The 18,697-nt window shown below is 39.0% G+C and overlaps 1 protein-coding gene and 1 non-coding gene across 2 annotated transcripts in view; both read right to left on the minus strand.

Annotated features, from left to right (window-relative positions):
* The window catches only part of PLA2R1 (phospholipase A2 receptor 1), a 99,435-nt gene that overhangs the window by 57,148 nt on the left and 23,590 nt on the right, over window positions 1-18,697 (minus strand). The window contains 7 exon segments of the mRNA XM_019727258.2: window positions 324-436; window positions 4,533-4,631; window positions 7,833-7,990; window positions 9,566-9,760; window positions 11,886-12,029; window positions 12,516-12,629; window positions 14,265-14,438. Coding sequence (XP_019582817.2) covers window positions 324-436; window positions 4,533-4,631; window positions 7,833-7,990; window positions 9,566-9,760; window positions 11,886-12,029; window positions 12,516-12,629; window positions 14,265-14,438 — 997 coding nt within the window.
* TRNAT-GGU (transfer RNA threonine (anticodon GGU)) lies at window positions 13,322-13,395 on the minus strand. The gene has a single exon. It is a non-coding gene; the product is annotated as a tRNA-Thr (tRNA).

The following is an 18,697-nucleotide window of genomic DNA, read 5'->3' on the forward strand; positions in this document are numbered from 1 at the left end:
TAGTTCTGCTTTAGAGTTGGTCCATACATAGTACTTGGAAGATAAAATCTAATACAATTGAATATAGTAGCAAGCTAGATAACTAACACATGTTTATAGAAAGTAAAAGTCATCTTAAATTTTACTATTTGTTACTCAAAAATCAATTTAGGAATAACATAGCATGATTTTAATTCATCTCAACAAATACTTTAAAAAATTTAATACGCTAATGTACAGTACTCTTTAGATTTTGACAAGTTACTGCTTGTGGCGAGATTTTATCATTCCCAGAGCCCTCAGGTCAAAGCAGTCACGTTTCTGATAGAAAATTTCTACTTTACCTGTTTGTAATGGTTACAAGCGCAGGAGGACAGTAATAACCACTGGAGGCGTGGTCAAAGCTTCGCAGGATGGTGTCAATTTTGTAACAGAATCCACCATGTCTCTCCCATCCCTCAGAAAACAGGAAACAGAAAATTGAGGACATCATCTGATTTAGTTCAACAGCAAAAGATCTTTTTATTTGTGTATTCTCATTTACCACTTACATTACTTTCTCTTCTGACCCACTCCAAGCTCAAAATTTGAATTTTTCTTGACATCTTTATATGTATTCTATCTGGTAATGCCATTAGCTACAGTCACTTCTAGATTTATTTAATTCTTGAAACCTAAAAGTTTTAATATACTTAAAAGCTTATATATACCACAACTTCTTTATCCATTCATCTATCGAAGGACATTTTGGTTGTTTCCATGTCTTGGCCACCGTAAACAAAGCTGCAATGAACACACGTGTCTTTATGGATAAATGTTTTCAGATTTTTTGGGTAGATACCCAGGAGAGGGATTGCTGGGTCATATGGTAATTCTATTCGTAATATACACAATGGAATACTATTCGGCAGTAAGAAAAGATGAAATAGGACCATTTGTGACAATATGGATGGATCTTGAGATTATAATGCTAAACAAAATAAGTCAGACATAAAAAGCAGAGAACCATATGATTTCATTGATATGTGGTATATAAACCAAAAACAACAAAAGAACAAGAGAAACAAATGAGAAACAGAAACTCATAGACACAGACAGTAGTTTAGTGGTTACCAGAGGGTAAGGGGGGTGGGGGGTGGGAGATGAGGACAAAGGGGATCAAATATATGGTGATGGAAGGAGAACTGACTCTGGATGGTGAACACACAATGGGATTTCTAGATAATGTAATACAGTACTGTACACCTGAAATCTATGTAACTTTACTAACAATTGTCACCCCAATAAACTTTAATAAAAAAAAACCCCGAAAAACTTAAAAGCTTAAAAGCAAATGAAAATAAAGGGGCACTTTCTCAAAATATCTTTCTCTCTCTTTCTCTCTTTCTCTCTCTCTCATACACACACACACACACACACACATACACACACACACACACTCACACACACAGTTTAAACATATAGAATTTCAAACAAATGGTTCCTACAGACTGGTAGAAATTAAAGAATGTTGGCTTTGAAGACAGAATGCATGGGTTTGAATTCTGGCTCTACCCCAGTGTGACCTTATCTAATCTCTCCGTGTTTTAATTTCCTCCTCTGTAAAATGGGGTGGCATTGCATCCATGAGGCTGTTGTGAAAATCAAGGGAGACACACAGGCAGAGACCTTAGAATAGAGACAGAGACTTAGCATGAACAAAGAGGACAGATGGATCTAGGCCATGGTGTATATTTTTTCAACTTTCATACTACTTATTTCATGTTATACCACTGAGATTCACTGAGGTTAGGGACTTGGATAAAGTCACTGACGAGTGGATAAGCTGACCTGGAACCCAATTCTGGTGCAATCCAGGATGGTCTTGGCAGGATTATAATGCATCCAAATAGAAATTGCCCAAAATATATATATTTTTGATAAAGAGTACTCCTAAATCAACTGGCTAACCTTTTAGAGAGAAAGAAAGCAAGCTTTGGCACTCAGACAAAACAGTGACAAATGTGTGGTCCACAGCTCAGCTCTGGGAGCAATGAAGGGTGGCTCTATTCTTTAAAATCATACAATATAGGAGACATGCATTCATCAGTCTCCTGTATTTCAACCGAGTTATTTTAGTTCTTTTTCTTTTAATATTATAAAATCACATCATTTATATCTATTTTTACATATTCACCTGTGTTAAAATATACTTCATTTTGTGCCATGCCATTGCTTGCCAGAATTTGATCAGATATAAAATGATTTCTGCTATATTTCTTGGGAAAGGTCTCCATCTTGCAGTAAATTAAAGAAAACCTTATTTTAGAAATTAGCTACCGTGTTTCCCCGAAAATAAGACCTAGCCAGACAATCAGCTCTAATGTGTCTTTTGGAGCAAAAATTAATATAAGACCTGGTACATATTATATTATGTTATATTATATTATATTATATTATAATGTTATGTTATGTTATATTATATTATGCTATATTATATTATGTAAGACCTGGTCTTATATTATAGTAAAATAAGACTGGGTCTTATATTAATTTTTGCTCCAAAAGACACATTAGAGCTGATTGTCCGGCTAGGTCTTATTTTCGGGGAAACACGGTATTTTAGCTCAGAACATATGGTTAAATGAGGTGTGGATCACAGGAGTTCCACATTCAGCCAGCCAGGATGTGCTCTGAACTCACTGCCTTAATATCTCCCGCAACCTTGTCTGTGTGAGTAATTGACAGCTGCGGCCAGAGCCCCTCCGTGCATCACTGCAGATGGGACAGGGAGGTTAGACTGCTTTTGCATCTGGAAGGACAGGTGGAGGAAGCCTGACAATTTGACTTTTCTGACAAAGTAGTCTTTCTTCATTAGTAGTTTTTAGATCACAGGCCACTTAGCAAAACAAAAAAATCCAAGAACTGAACGGGCTAAAGAAATGTGGCCTAGTAATAACCAGAAAAACAAAGGCTCTTTGCTACAAGCCTTTGTCCACATAATGAAAGTGGGAAGAATAATTGATGGTATCCGTGAATATCCTTTGTATCTGAGGTGCCGTTTCACTTTGAATGAAATCAGGTGATGATGACAACACTGAAACAATTGCTTATATTGTGCAATCCCCAAAAAAGTGACTTGGAGAGAAAAATAAATCTCTTTTTTTTTGCTTGGAAATGATCAAGACTTATTGTATAAATTGATTTTGTATATGCAGACTGTTTAGAAAATTATATTGAAGCAATTGGCTAAAAGAAAGGAACCTTTTGAAACCATACGCATAGGATGCATAAAGAAATTAACGGGAATTTCACCATAAAGTTAGAGAACCGGGTCTGACCTTAGAATTAAGGTCTAGCCAGAAAAAGGAAGCAGTGTAAAAACATTTGAATAAAACATCCGTTCTGTTTCTGCTATGTAAGAAGTGAATTGCCCTCTCAACACAAAATATGTTGAATTGACTTGAAAGCCACAGTAAGAAGTTTTTTTCATATTTCTGTTCAGTTAGAGATTAGATCAGTGATCAGCTATAACTAATTCAGGAACTGTAATCATTAGATAAAATGTTTGGTAACATGTCAGCTATGGCATGTGTATTGTTAAGCTAGAATATGAAGAGTAATTCACATGTTTACACATTGATTAATGAATAAAATGCAGTTTCTGAAGAGATGGGTCATTGTTTAATTAGAACATAAATAATTGGATTAGAAGAGAAAATAATTAAAGCAGAACAGCATAAAAACCTAGTTTGGGAAAGTGTGTGTGTGTGTGTGTGTGTGTGTGTGTGTGTGTGAGAGAGAGAGAGAGAGAGAAAGAGAGAGAGAGAAGGCATGTGTTGAGGACACTAAGAGGATTTTTTTTGATAGATTTTTTTTGTAACTTTATTGTAGGATATAAGTGTATTTTAAGAAATTTAAAACAATTTTCTACCTTATAAGTTTAAACCTAAAGTCTTAAGTATTTTTTTATTACTTAATGTACTGAAAATACTTTATTACTTAAAATACTAAAGTACGTTTTACTATCTGTTTCCCAAATAATAAATATTTTGCAAACATGCACTTGTCTCCAATACTGTATTCTACTCAAATATTTAAGTTTGAGAAAAGCGAACAGGAAAACAAGACTTTGGAAGCAGAAATTCACTCTCTGGCTCAAAGGAATGCACCATTTTCACTCTGACATCCCACGGGAAGATGATGAAAACCTTAAGTGAGACAGGGCATTGCATGACAGCCACTGTTTGTACAGATGGTATAATAGTATCATTTACATTTTTATTTTTTTTTACCTCAAAAGAAAAGTCGTCTTAGGTCAAAGAGGATGGAAAGACAGTCCTTGCAGAATTGTAAGTCTTTTATGTGCCTCTAGCTGATAACTGGTTTGTTGAAAGTATTCCACACTCAGAAGAAAAGGAGGAGAGAAGGAAGGGAGAGAGGGAGTAGAAAGAAAAGAGAGAGCAAAGGTAGAAGAGGGAGGGAGGGAGAAAGTTTCACTGTAAGTTAATGGTGGATAAATTGTTTTAGTTATGAAGTGCCTGCCCGTAAATCACAAGGCTAACAGCATTTACCTCTTGACAGCCCGAGTCAGCGTTGGAAAGGACGTGGCCTGCTTTCTTACAAATGTAAAAAAGGGTTTCTTCACAACTTTTCACTTTCCAGTGTCCCTCCTAAGGGGAAAAATATTACAAGATGAAGGAATACATTCCATTAGTGATGCTAATAGGCAACACCAACTATTTTGAATAAAAATATGGTTAATAATCAGTGGTTCAGGATGGAGTAACATGTCAGGACCTGTGTTGTCATTCGAAAGGGCTGATTCTCCCTGTACATATGAGTGGGAGGCCCTGCTCTCTCTCCAACATATAAACAATTCCAAGACGATCAATCCTAGATTGGTGGGCAGGAGGGGAGCAGCAACGAGTACTTCTTGCTGTGTGCCAGGCTTAATGTTGAATGACTTTCATATATTATCTCAACATTCCTGTGAGGTAGGCATTGTTCCTCCCATTTTAAAGGTGAGATTTAATAGTTTGCATAAGGTCCCGCAGTCAGTAAAAATCAGAGCTAGGATTTAGTACCAGGCTCAGGTGGCTTTACAATAAGCTGCTCTCAAATTTTCTTGTAAAGGGATGGGTTAGAGCACTGATTCTCAATCTTTAGGGTACACCAGAATCACCTGAGGAGTTACCAAAACACAGATGACTGGGTCCCATGATCAGTGAGTGTTTCATTCAGTAAGTCAGGTGGGACCTGACAATTCACATTTCTATCAAGTTTTCAGCTGAAGTTGATGGTGCTGGTTGGGGGCCAACCACTTGGATGAAACCATTCCATAGACCTAGTGAGAATACTGTTTCTACTCTTTAAGCACTTCTAAGTGTAAAGTACAACTGCTAATAGGTTAAAATTTTATGCTTCTTTCCAAAGAATTTTTTATTTTAACACAAATCAGCCCATTAGGCTAAAACCATACAATTCAAATTTTAGGTGGTATCTCAGGCATGTAGGCTTTTAGGGGAATATGGGGCCCTTCCATGACCCTCAGAAACATACTCTGCAAGAGGCTGACCTCACCACCTGTAAGAGCAGCCCCTTGGTCCTCCCCCTGCAGTTACAGAATAGAGGCAGGCACACTATAATTGCTTAATAACTATTGGATGGATGGATGAATGAATAACCAATTTCCTAGGTTCTCACATTCAAATTCAGGCTTCAACCATGCTTAGGTAACTTGTTAATTATAATAATTATATTCATATTGAGTTCTATTTCATGGGAATAAATGTTATTTTTTATACATCTGCTATTTAAGGAGCTACTGAGCTGCCATAAAGGGCACCACAAAATATCACACAACAGCATTGTCCTGACATATCCGATAATATTAATACCTATCCTTACTCTCTTAAAAATAATTTTTCTATCCAAATGTTGGCTCCTGTTTTGTGAACATGTTAAGTGAAAGACTCATGTCTGTGAAATAAAACAGGAGAATATCAGTAGGAAATGAAGGTCAACTTAATTATATCTAAACTAACAAACCAACAAAGCATCAAATATTATAGAATAAATTGTGGTGGTTTTCAGCAGAGTTAGACCCAAGACAAATAGTTACAGAGGTGATTGTCCTTCCTCAAACGTGACTCTGAGACACTGCCTTAGCACCATAATAGTAAGTGCACAAATCAGTGACCGCCTTAAAAGATAAAACAGTAAAAATGCCATAAAAGTAAGTGCTTAGAAATTTTCCATGTTTGGTTGGCACAGTTACTTTGTCAAACTACTTAAAGAACATGAATACCCTGCTTCTTGGAGGTACTTGATATGGTATCCTGGTGGTTTGAAAGAGTGGGGACACCCACCAAATCCCAATAACCTCCTAAAACTCAGCCAGCGAGTTCAACAGCTATCTGATCAAAGAGAGTAAATCTATTCTAAACATATAATAAACCCTTCAAATGGCTTGGGATTAAACTAATTCTGTATAATCAGATGTTTTAGATAAATGAGAGACTAGAGCATAGGGGTAAGTGTGATGTGAAGGCCACTGGGACCATTACATTCATGTAAGGAAAAGAGCAATTTCCCATTGATTCACAATTTTCAAAAGAGGTTGCACATGCTGTTGAAATCCTTTTATGTTAATAAGATAATAGAGCTCAAACATCATCACTCTCCAGAGTAATCTCCCAACACCTCAGTTCTTCCCCTAATATTCACCATGGTGGACAATGGGGCCAACATCCACCAAAATGGTAGCTCCTCAAGCTAAACACCTCTCTCTCTCTAACCCCCTCATCTCATTTAGCAATGATACCTGTCTTCCAGAGGATCCTTGAATGTGTCTGCTTGTCTCCACATTTACTGTTCCAATTCACCCACCGGAGTAGCCTCCAAACTGGTTTCGCAGCTTCCATTTTACCCCTCTCCAATCTATTCTCTATGTAGCAGCCACAGTTACTTTCAATAATGTAAATCAGACCATGCCCTCTGTTTCCTTGAGGCTTGTTAGTGGTTCCTATACAAGATGCATACGCCTCACATTTTTGCATTTTTCCTTTCACCCTCTCACTATTCACAGCATCTCACCACACTGGTCTTTTATAATTGTAGGGATGGAGTTCCAGAGAGCAGTTTCCAGGCTCTCGGCCTCACGTGGAAAGATGCTGGCTCAGTTATTTGATTGCCATTAGCTGTGATCAGATGGCCATCCGCCATAACTACTCGGCCATTAGTTGTAACCAGTTAGCCATTAGCCACTAATGTAACTGCTGTGGCTACGATGGCAAGGCAGTTGGCAGAGAAGTGGACAGCGGATTGCGGATCACGTGACTCCTGCTTCCTGTGTCTCCAACCCAGCCGCCAGTGAGAATGTAGTGGTATGAACCCCTATCCATGGCTCCTTTGGTGTTCCTTTTCAGCCTCACCATATTCTGTGTCCACCTGCTGAGAGCAGGACCAGAGACCCTGCCTTACATTGATCATCAGACATGGCAAGGCTTGGCCTGTCTTTGGGCTTTGGCACTAGCTGTCCCAGTCTGGAATGTTCTTCCCCCTGCTCTTCAAGAGCTTTTTTTTTTCTTTCTTTAAACCGCAGCTTAAATGCCACCTCTTCAGAGAGCCTTCCTTGACTGTCCTATCTGAAGTAGCTGCCCCAACCCGAGGTTCTCGCCATCATGTCACCTGCGCCCCAGAGCTATCATGACAACTAGAATTACCGTTTTTCCTGTGGGTGCGTGCTGACAGCCTCGCATGGAAGCCCCATGAGGAGCAGAGACTGTGTCTGTCTTGGTCTTTGCCATAGCCCAAGCCCCTGGTACATACAAGTCCAGCAAAGTGAGCACTGAACAAATAAATCAACTTACAGATTGCTCTGCTGAGACACATAGCTGGCTTCTATTCGGAAAAATTTGGGGCTCAAGTGTGTGCCAATTAGTAAAGGTGACTGAAGAGCCATTAGACCATTCAAAGGAAACTGGAATTTTATTGCTTCTCAAACCAATCCATGTTTCTGATGCATTTTCTGTAAGAGATAAATGTAAATTACTTACAGGAACCCTATTATGTGTAAAGGAGATAATCACTGGGGCTATTACCAAAATATACCAATTGGTAAGTGATTTCTTCGTATGACCAAACCTGTTTCAGGCTTAGTATAAAATACTTGCTTAAGCCTTTTCCTCCTGTGCTATCCTATCTGATCTGCTCGATGTAGGCCTTATAAGTGGGTCAGAGCATGAGCTAAAACCAATGCAAGGACAAAGCTTCAATGCAAGTCAGATTGCTGGCACTCTAGTTCCTGCTACTGTATGGAAAGTAGATCTGAAAAGTCTGGTTTTGTTTGTGCCTAGAGAAAAGAAAAAGTAGGAAAGTCTACTGCTTTAGGAAAAGAATACACAAAAAAACTTTTTTTTTTTTTTTTTTTTTTTTAATGAGGGCGCATCTCACAGTGGCCCATGTGGGGATCCAAACAGCAACCTTGGTGTTATTAGCACCACGCTCTAACCAACTGAGCTAACCGGCCACCCCCAGGAAAAAAAACAAAAATCTTTTAATGGTAGTCTAGCTTTGCGACATATTTTTTTCTTTTTCTTTCTTTCTTTCTTTTCTCTTTCTCTCCTTCCTTCCTTCCTTCCTTCCTTCCTTCCTTCCTTCCTTCCTTCCTTCCTTCCTTCCTTCCTTCCTTCCTTCCTTCCTTCTTTTTCTTTCTTTCTTTTTTTTTTGCATGGGAAAAAGGAGCAGAATCTTTTAGAAGCACTGAAATGGCAGCAATGGATTGCTGGAAAAATAAAATTGGACAGCCCAGGTCAGGTGGAAAGACCCTGTGTAGCTGAGAGAGACATCCAGGTGCCCATATTGAGATGGAGGCAGCCACAGTATTCTTTTAATACCAAATGCAAAGGGTAAGGAAAAAAACAACCCAGAGACATGGATTTCTATTTTCATTCTAAACTAAAACCTAATATTGAAAAGCTCATCAGAATAGCGTCTGGAGATGTTTTTTTTTTCCGTTTTATAAATTAATTCTAAGTCAGCAATTTCAATGTTTTTTTGTGGAATTCTATGTTGAATACTACATGACACAGGCAGAGGCACACCTGCTCTCTGATCAGCTAAAGCTGGGTGGAGGCCTAGGAGCTTGGAACTCCTGACCATGGCACAAAACTTGAAAATGACCACACCAAAAATATTATCCATTTTCACTGGCTAAAGTTATTGAAATCCAATTATTTGTCTAAACAATTTCCTGTTGCTTGGATTACATGACCACAGTACACTACTGCTATCTAGTGGCCATGAACTGAATTACAGGTTCAGGATTTTTTTTTTTTTTTTAGAAGTTTCAGGAAATTAACTTTGCCCCTTAAAAAATAAAAACATTAATATTTCTGGCATATGTGAGATGTCACAAAGTTTCTGATCATGTATTTTGTAAAAATCCAATAAATTTGCACTACTGGCTATTATTTACACACTTCAGATATATGTGCTGCAAATAATCACTTTTAAATAGCTTAATTTCTTTCCAACACCACTAATAAAGATAGTTACTACATTATATTTCAGACCTATGAAATCAAAGGCATTTGGCACTCACCATTTCCAAGGAGGTTTACAAGAAACTCCACGTCTGCTAAAGAAGCTATTTCTATTAATACACTGTTATCAGACTGGCAAGAATGCAAAGCCTCATCCCAGGTTTTTTCTTCTTTCTGAAGTTTATAGCAATTACAATTGTGGGGATTCCAGCCAGGCTCACAGTGGGTAGCATGATATTTCCAAGCATCTTTTTCTTTTTAAAGCAACAACAACAACAACAAAATGTCATTTTCCACATTTTTAGAACATTACTTATTACCCTTAATATAAGTTGCCATCAGCATATGATTACTTTAAAAATTTGAAAAACAGAAAACATATGAAACAATAACATAGAAATTATGGAATTCTAGATCTCAGAGTTGAGAAGGATCCAATCTATGATCTAGATCTAGATCTAGATGTAGGATCTAATGGATCTCAGTGCTTCATTTTCCAGATGAGATATCTAAGGCACAAAGAGGTAAGGAGACATGGTAAAGGCCATATAGCCAAAACTGAGAGTTAGGGCTAGATATAAAAATTACCAGCTAGAGTTGTCCGTTTTTAAAAGCTTTTCACATTGACAAAGGAATATTATGGAAAATAATTTAAATGATATTCTAAGGATCATATGTGCAGTATATGGGTGGAGGTACATATTTATCCTCAGCTGAAAAGAGTCTGAAATTCTGGCCATTTCCTCTAGAGCAGAGATGACAAATAGCTTTCATCTTGAGGGTCAGTCTGAGTGCTTGTAATGTCCCTCCCGGTTCATATGAGTATGGACTCCAGGTTAGACTTAAAGGAAAATAGTGTCATAATGCTTTGACACTGGAAGGGAAGGCAGTGGTGTGCATAACAAGTGTTGGCTTTCCTCTATCCAGGAACTTGCCCCCAACCTGGTGATAGCATTTTTACTTTATTTTAGTAACCACAACTGAGTACCTCCCTTAAGCACTAATTTAGTTAGATACAACTCCATTGCTATTTGGGAAACAAGACATGCTTTTAAAATTGTTCCTAGGACTCTGACAGCAATTAGAATCACAATCAAAGAAAGTTAGCACATTTAGATATCATCTATTCCACTGATTTCAACCTAAAAAAAAATGAGTCACAGAGCCCCTTTAAAAATGGAACCTTAAACTTCACTGTAAAGGTAAGATAAGATAAAACAGGAACTTCTCTGATTAAAACAAGGGTGGGGTCAGGCTAGTAACCTGGGCATCCTGGAAACACAGTTGGAAGACACTGGGCTAGATCATCAAAATTATTAGTTGAACTTGAAGCAACAGCAAATAATCCAAACAAACTTGGCTTAACTACCTTCATTTCTGGTCTCTGACCTCAATCAGTAGATCAAGGGAGTAAATAAAACAGAAGCAAAGAAGGGTGGCAGGAGGGCATAAGAAAGAAAAAAAACGAAGAAGGAAGAATTGAAGGGAAATGAAAGAAGGAAGAGAGGGAGGGAAAGAACAATAATGACAGTAGCAATTTCAGCACATTCTTGAAATAATGAAAAATATCTCTACATAACAAGAAGGCATGCTTCTTCTGCCCCTGCCCCCATATTCTACAATACCCCTAGGCTTAGCTACTTAAAGGAAAACAAAAGTTAAAGCCTAATTGTAAGGGATAATATTTTTAAATGATAATTCAGCTTATTACTTTAAATCTAGAGTTGTTTCTAATTATACTGGTAATGATTCTTTTAACAATGGTTATGTTTTTATCTCTACATTCTGAGTTAAGACATTAATTCCCACAGAAACTTAAAAGAGGTAACAGACCTTAAAAACAGAAATAATTAGGTTTCCAGCTACTAGATTGTAATTAGGTAGTATTTAAGTCTTAGTTACACCTAAAAGTTTTGTATGTTATTTCGGGAAAGAGGATGTGTTACTAAAAAATATTTATGGAGTGTGATAGGAAATCAATGAAGTAAAACATTTTATAAAACTATTTTCTAAGTTACATTTACTTTGTATTGTAACCATAAATAAAACTCAAAGCTAGAATAGAAAAGGAAGCATATTTAGTTTTTCTAATGCAGAATGACTAAGAACGTAAATTTTTTAAAAAGAGAGGGAGAAAACGTTTTTCATGTTTACGTTAGTTTGCTTTATTTTAGTTTTTAGTAAAAACCTAAATGCATTTGTTAAATTCATGGTGCCTTTGGAATACAGATATTATCTAGTTACACATTTTTATTTATATAAAAACTAGTTTTAACTAATTTAAATCATAAATGAGTTGCAAAAAAAATAGAGGAATTTGAATATATTGAGAGGATGAGTAAGCAACTCATGAGAACAATTGAAAATAAAAACACTTACCGACTACTTCATGATCAGTATGGTCTAGGTATTTTTTACATATATAGGGCAAAGTGGCCTCACAGTCCCGACTTCTCCAGGCATTTGGCATAAATGAATTAAATGTTCCACAGTGATATTCAACAAATGGCTCAAAATTTATTTCTGAAAATACAGTGTGTCTGTATTTAATGTTAGAAGCAAAAGCGATTAGCTTAATATATACTGAGATATAGTTTTAGCATCAAGGGGAGGACCCTTATCTTTGGCATATATAGTAAATCCTAAAACATGTTATATCTATGATCTTGCAGTTGAAGTCCAGGCATGACAATGGAATGATTTCCCAAAGATAGCCACAGCTGATTTTATTGTTTTAAAGTAGAGAAATATTTTGTTATTTGTGGTCATTTTTTTAAATGGCTGACTAAAATCTTGGCTGTGACCCAAATCCTTCTGCAACCTTGGCTAAATACATAGCTTACCTTCTAGGGTTCCACTTTCTTGTCTGGAAAAGCCTTATTGGAATTAAGTCAGGCTTAAAAATTTTGATAAACCACTTTCAAAATGATATGCCTCCTTCCATATATGTGGGAAATACTGCTGCTTCAGGCTGTGGGATGATGCCACCTGTTAAAATGCTGCAGGTACCTGGGTTCCAGTTCAGATAGTTGAGTGGTGTTCTATCAGACCACTGCCAGCCAGCATTTTCATCCAACTGATTCAGACCCATCCACACTTCCACTGCTTTGCTGCTCAAGTGCTCTGAAATGAAGAGAAATTGGAGTTTGGAAAAAAAAAAATCAATGCTACACTTCTTTTTAGTTTTCCTATTCCTGGAGCATGGAGTCATAAATTAACTCCAGTCAATGACAAAAGAGGGTTTAAATGCTACTAAACCCCACCCTGGTGCTTCAGAGTCAAAAAAGCCAGCCTCTCACTGTCTTGAGAAACATAGCAGTTCTCTAAAAGCTCAGTGACAACAAGCAGCTGTGAAGTGCTCGTTCTAAGCATCCAGAAATGCTGCCTCTTAATGGTCAATCCATCCATCCAAGAGTGCATGGTTCCAAATGTCAGACCCTCGAATGTGTGTGAACTCCTGCACTTAAGGGTTTTAGAGGGTGGAGGAGGAAGCGTCCTGGGTCACCCCCAGAAAGTCTTCCTTCTCTTACCACATGCGCTCTTACCACCTGTGTGTCTGGTGACCTCAGCTTGGGCACTCAGGAATCCAGCTGAGGAGTCTGGATCCAAAGGATCCATAGCAGGTTGGGGCATAAAGGCCATGCATAATGCAAATGCTTCTCCACTTGAGTTGGGAGAAGATTTCCTGTCAGACTGGCTGGCTCTCTGGCCCCTTCTCCTAACCACTGCACCACAGCTCCTACAGATCCTCATGTGTTTTGGTTTGTTTGTTTGTTTTTGTTTGTTTGTTTGTTTGTTTTTTACAGAGTTCACAGTGGCCCATGCAGGGATCGAACCGGCAACCTTGGTGCTACCAGCACCACGCTCTAACCAACTGAGCTAACTGGCCACCCCTAAGTACAATTTCTCATAGATACTATGTATGGATCCATGTTTTGCAGGAAAAAAAACATGATTATTTCTGGATTGTGGAATTGGGGGAGACTTTTCTTTGGTTTTTCTTTCTGTCTACTTGAAATTTAAAAATTACTCTTGAATAAACATGTACTACATGTGCAATAAAATCAGGAAAAAGTGTCAGAAACTGTTTATGAAAGTGACTAGTTTTGTGACACTTTCAAATGTTTCCAAAAATTATTTTAAAAATCTGTATGTACACATATAAACATTTAATCTTTAAAGGTGAAGTAAGAGGAGAGTTTAGGTGATAGGTGAAACACAAGACACCGCTCATTAGCACAACTTTTTTGGCATCTGATATTATTTTCTTATACTGTTAGTTACCATGTGTGTGCTTTTGCTTTTCCAACTAAGTTTTAAGTTCTCAGGCATCCACCAGAAGGCCTCCAATGTACCGGCACCCAGTGAGTAATAGGTAAGATTTTAATGAATGAATGAATGACTTGATTATTTACTAATGGAAACTGAATGGCTAAGATCTCTAGCAGAGCAGGAATTTGTATTTAAGTTTCAAAGTCTCCCAGATTCAACTGCTTGAGCAGCAAACTCTCCTGGGTCCCTTGCTTGGGCCTTAACTTCTCTACTCCAAGGGGGAGAAAACAAGGAAGACATGACTGGGTGCTAAATGGAATGGCCTGCGGTTCCAGTCAGAATTCTGGGTGTGAGTTTGGACAATATGAATAAAAGAAAATATTTTCCAAGGAACTTTTTTCCCCCAGAATATATCATTGCATACATGGATGTAATTGTTAACAACAGTCATTTTAATTGTATCAATAGCAATGTTCACCTACTTACTCCTTATGAATTTTTCTTCAGCCTCATCTGCAATACTTAGTAAAGCACCTCCCTGCATCTGGCATGAAGAATGTGCCTCGCTCCAGGTTAGAGATGAAAGCAGGTTGAATTGGTAGCAAATGTGTGAATTGAGATCTTTCTCCCAGACAGTGTCACAACCCACCTCTGCAGATGCTGCAAACAAAGACCATTGAAACATTAAATAAAGTCTTACTTTATCTATACAGCAATATATTTCTAAGAGATATTAGAACGGAATGAATCCAACTTGCAACCTAAACTTAACAATCTAAAACCTCAGTGCCTTATTGATTCTCGATTTGGTGTCTATGATGAAATTTGCATTGTTATCCCGTTGGCACTTCTAGTTAAACTCTTTCAAGATTAAAAGGAAATTCTAGAAATTATCCATAGAGAATCCCTGATCCTTTCTGGGAAAATAATAGAAGCCATTTGTAAGAGAAGGAAATAGAAATATATGTGAAAATAAACACCTGAGTTCTTTAAAACGCAAGTATTTAGAACTTCATACTGAAAGCTGTGTGTATTTAAATGTTTAATTGAGATAGAGGCAAACATTGTTTCAAAAGGCTTTCCCCACCCTCCCAAATACCAAAATGTTAGAGGAAATAAAGGATACAGTTGAAATATGAGTCTATAATGAACAATTTTCAAATAAACATTGAGAACAGGAACACTGATATTTAGTTTAAGAAAGTTCTTTCAGCCAAAAGGAAGAAAAGCAAAACCTGCTTATAAAACATTGACCAAGGATTGCATAATGTGCTTAAAGTATAATAAAGAATGAAATGTGGATCTGAAATCTGAAATTTATTGAAAATGAAGGCCTGGTTTGGGTGCTTTTGCTAAAATTTTAAATCAAAACTCAAGGTAAACTAAGCAGCTACAAGAATTCCATGAACAATCAAACTCAGCCAAAGAATTTCAGAATATAGAAAATGTGAACTGTGCTGTAGCATCAGTGTAGCTGAGGGACAGGCAATCTGCTAAAATCTAGAAAAGACTTTTCCATAGTGTGATTCACAGAATAATACAGGTCCTGTGGGGTCCTGGCACAGCCTCCCTGGTCACCTGTGTGGGTTGTGTGTTCCCTCCTGTTATAGTTGAGCCTTGAGTACTATTGGCCAAGCCAGTGGGTAGGGTTGCCCCTCAGGCTGATCGGCTGTGGGGTTTGGCCAAGTCCACAGCTTATGGGCTGCCGTGGGGTGGGGGGGGGGTGCTTACCCCACTGAGTGGGATTCGACCTAGTGGGTCTGGTCCCTGTTGAGACTCCCCTTTGTGTGTGCCTCTTGTGGTGCTAACTGGGCGGTGCTTTGCTGTGGTCTGAAGCCAACCTCCAAGTATGTTGGTTCTGGGGCCTCTTAGGAGGGGCTCTAGTGCAGGCCCAGGTCACCCACTTTCTGTGACTGGTCAGGGGCTACCTTATAGGAGCTATAAAGCAATCCACAGTTGTTTGCTGCCTGTGCTAAACCTGGAGGCACATGGGAGAGGTCATGCTATGAACTGAGGATGGCTGTCACCACTACCCAGCCTGGGGTAGCTCCACAAAAAGTCAGGATACCCTGGCCACCTGCTGGCTCCTTTAAGGTTCAGCTGTTGATAGAGCCTCATGCGGTATGCAATTTGGGTGAGGCAGGATCTTAGGGAGTCACTAGAGTGGAAAGAGTTGTGGTCACCAGGTTAATGTAAATTCTGGTTGGTGTCAGTGCTGAGCCTGGAGTGAGTCAGCGAAAGTCTCAGCACACTGAGGCAGTTGCAGCCTGCCTGGGGCCTGCTGGACTCTGCTAGTTTTCCAAGAAAGAGTGCATTGTGGGTGGGGTTGGCTGCTCGTGAAGAAAGTGCCTCTGGCATTGGCGGAGTTGGGTGAGGCGGGGCTCAGTGAGTCAGCAGAGCTCACCAGACCAATCAGATTCAGATTTGGCCTGTGGGGGTGGGCTCAACACAGAAAAGGTGGCACCCACCTGCCGGCTCCGTGGAAGCAGGACCCCTCACAGGAAAAATGGCTCTCATACTGAGGCCACACACCTCAGTCTGTCCCCGTATGCCTCCAGCACCTTCCGAGTCACCGTCCCTCCACCATCTCTCAGCTCAGGGTGAGTGCCTGCGCGTTAGAGTCTGTGCATGGGCCATTTAAGAGGATGTCTGGGTTTCCTGCAGCTTTTTTGTCCACCTGGATGGTTGGGACACGCTCTGTTTTTCACAGCCAGATATTGTAGGGGAGCCTCTTCTCAGCACCAGTACTCTGGGCTGGGGAGCCTCATGTGGGGTCTCTCTCTCCTCTGGAGGGAACCTGTGCTGTGGAGATATCCCTCCTGATTCTCAACTGCCACATGGAGGTTTGGGGCCCGTTTTGCATCTCCACCCCTCCTACCAGTCTCGACGTGGCTGCTTCTTTGTATTTTCAGTTATAGGTCTTCCGTTTGGCCAGACTTCAGGTGGTTCTCCAGGTTAATTGTTCCATAATTTAGTTGTAATTTTAATGTGTTCATGGAAGTATGCAGGCACAGTGTTTATCTACTCTGCCATCTTGGATCTCCTCTATATAGCCTAGTTTTGTTAGATTTCCCTTGGTTTTGGATTATCTGTGCCTGTTCTTAAGCTTAATTGAAAGAAAACTTCCAGTCAAATGTTTGCAACAGGCGCTCGTATTCTCCTAAGTAAGTTCATTTGTCATTGAAATTGGTTTTAACTAAAATATAAGCATCTGTACTTCTGTGTAGGCAGATACTAGTCATCTCTCTGCTTCTCTAGGTGGGCTGCATGTCACTCCATGGATCTTAGTGGAAGGTTTTATGGTAACAAATGGAATGAAAATGCTACCCTGGGCCAGGTGCTGTGATGTGCTGTCTTGATATCCCTTCAGGACTAAAGGTCTTATCTCCCCAGCTACCAGCAGGCATCTCTCAACATTAAGGCTTCTTCAAGGATTTCCTTGGTTGAAGAGTCTCTGCCCAATGTTACTCTGCTTTCTCAAAGTCTGCTGGCAAACCATGACTGGTCAGGTCAGGGCTAGAAACCCCTCCTCTCATCCCAACTGGGGGGCAAATCTAGCTTGAAAATACCTTATAGGGTCAGCCAGGCCTGCATCACAATTCCGCCAATCCTGCTCTATTCCCTGCTTTCCAACATGTATCGATCCTGAGAACACTGCCCAAGAAACCTCCTGCAGGTTAGTCTCTGCCTCAGAGACTGCTCCCTGGGAACCCACTTGGCACAGGCTTGCATCGTGGCCTGGGGACTTTGCATTCATTTATTTTTAGTTCTCTAGGTTTTTCATATATAATCTCTCTTTCCAAGCCACTGAAAATGCAAGTTTGAAGGCTGGTGTCTCACGTACATTTAATTACCTTGAAAAATTAGAATCTAAGGGCTAGAATCCTATTGTTATATTTCTTTGCATTTTTGGTTGTTTTTATATGATCTCTTCTGTTGCTAAATCATGAATTCCTTGCAAGAAGCAAATGTGTGTGTATATCTTTGAATCTCCTATTATTTGATGACAAATTACCCAAATCGTTTGCATAATGTTATAAATAGGTGATATTCTCCCTCCCAAAATGCACCTTTCTTAATGAACTAAAGTGTATTTCTGTCAGCACTGGTTTTTATCATGGATTATGACTGAGATGCAGACATCCCCTTTTCTCTGTTAATGTGTCCTCTTTTTCTCCCTTAAGGATACAGCTTTGCCATTTTCCCAGGTGTCCTGTTTCTTGCCACTTTTTAAAATTGTTGAATTCTTTAAAAAATGAATTCTTATATACCATTAGAGCAACTCCAATATGCAAAGTCACTATTTCCGTCTCCACTTGCTCTTTTATATACTCAGCAAATAGTTATTGAATATGTGCTTCCTGTAAAGTGCTATGTTGATAAATCTCACGTAAAAGAGATACCAGGCCAAGTCAGGACTTCTTGCTATACATTCTCAATGCCTTACGTGGTCCTTGGTAGCCCTGATCACAATGAAATTGAAATGATGCATTATGTGATTTATTGTTGATTATCTGTGTTTGCTTATTTTCTGATAAAATGTAAGTATCAGGAAAGCAGGTACCATGTTCCATCTTTTTCATGTTATTCCTCCAGTTTGCCCATCAGCATTTAAAAGTTATTGGGTAAAGGAGAATATGCCATCCAGGAAGCTGAGAAGTGATGGCCACACAAGAAAGAGAAAAATTAGTGAGTGTGGGTTCCAGAAACCCAAGAAAGAGATGATGTCAATTTTGTTACTTATTGCTGACTCTGAGTAAGATGAGGACTGAGTCCATTGGTGACTTTAGGGGACACTGTTTCAATAGAGGAACTCAATCCCTGCCTTCTGTGTGCCTGCCCTAACAGATGAGCACTGCCAAGGAAAATCATTCTGATTAATTCATTATCAACCACCCTCACTACCACTTGGAAACATT

Source organism: Rhinolophus sinicus, linkage group LG01 (assembly GCF_036562045.2).
Source record: "Rhinolophus sinicus isolate RSC01 linkage group LG01, ASM3656204v1, whole genome shotgun sequence".
Lineage (NCBI taxonomy): Eukaryota > Metazoa > Chordata > Mammalia > Chiroptera > Rhinolophidae > Rhinolophus > Rhinolophus sinicus.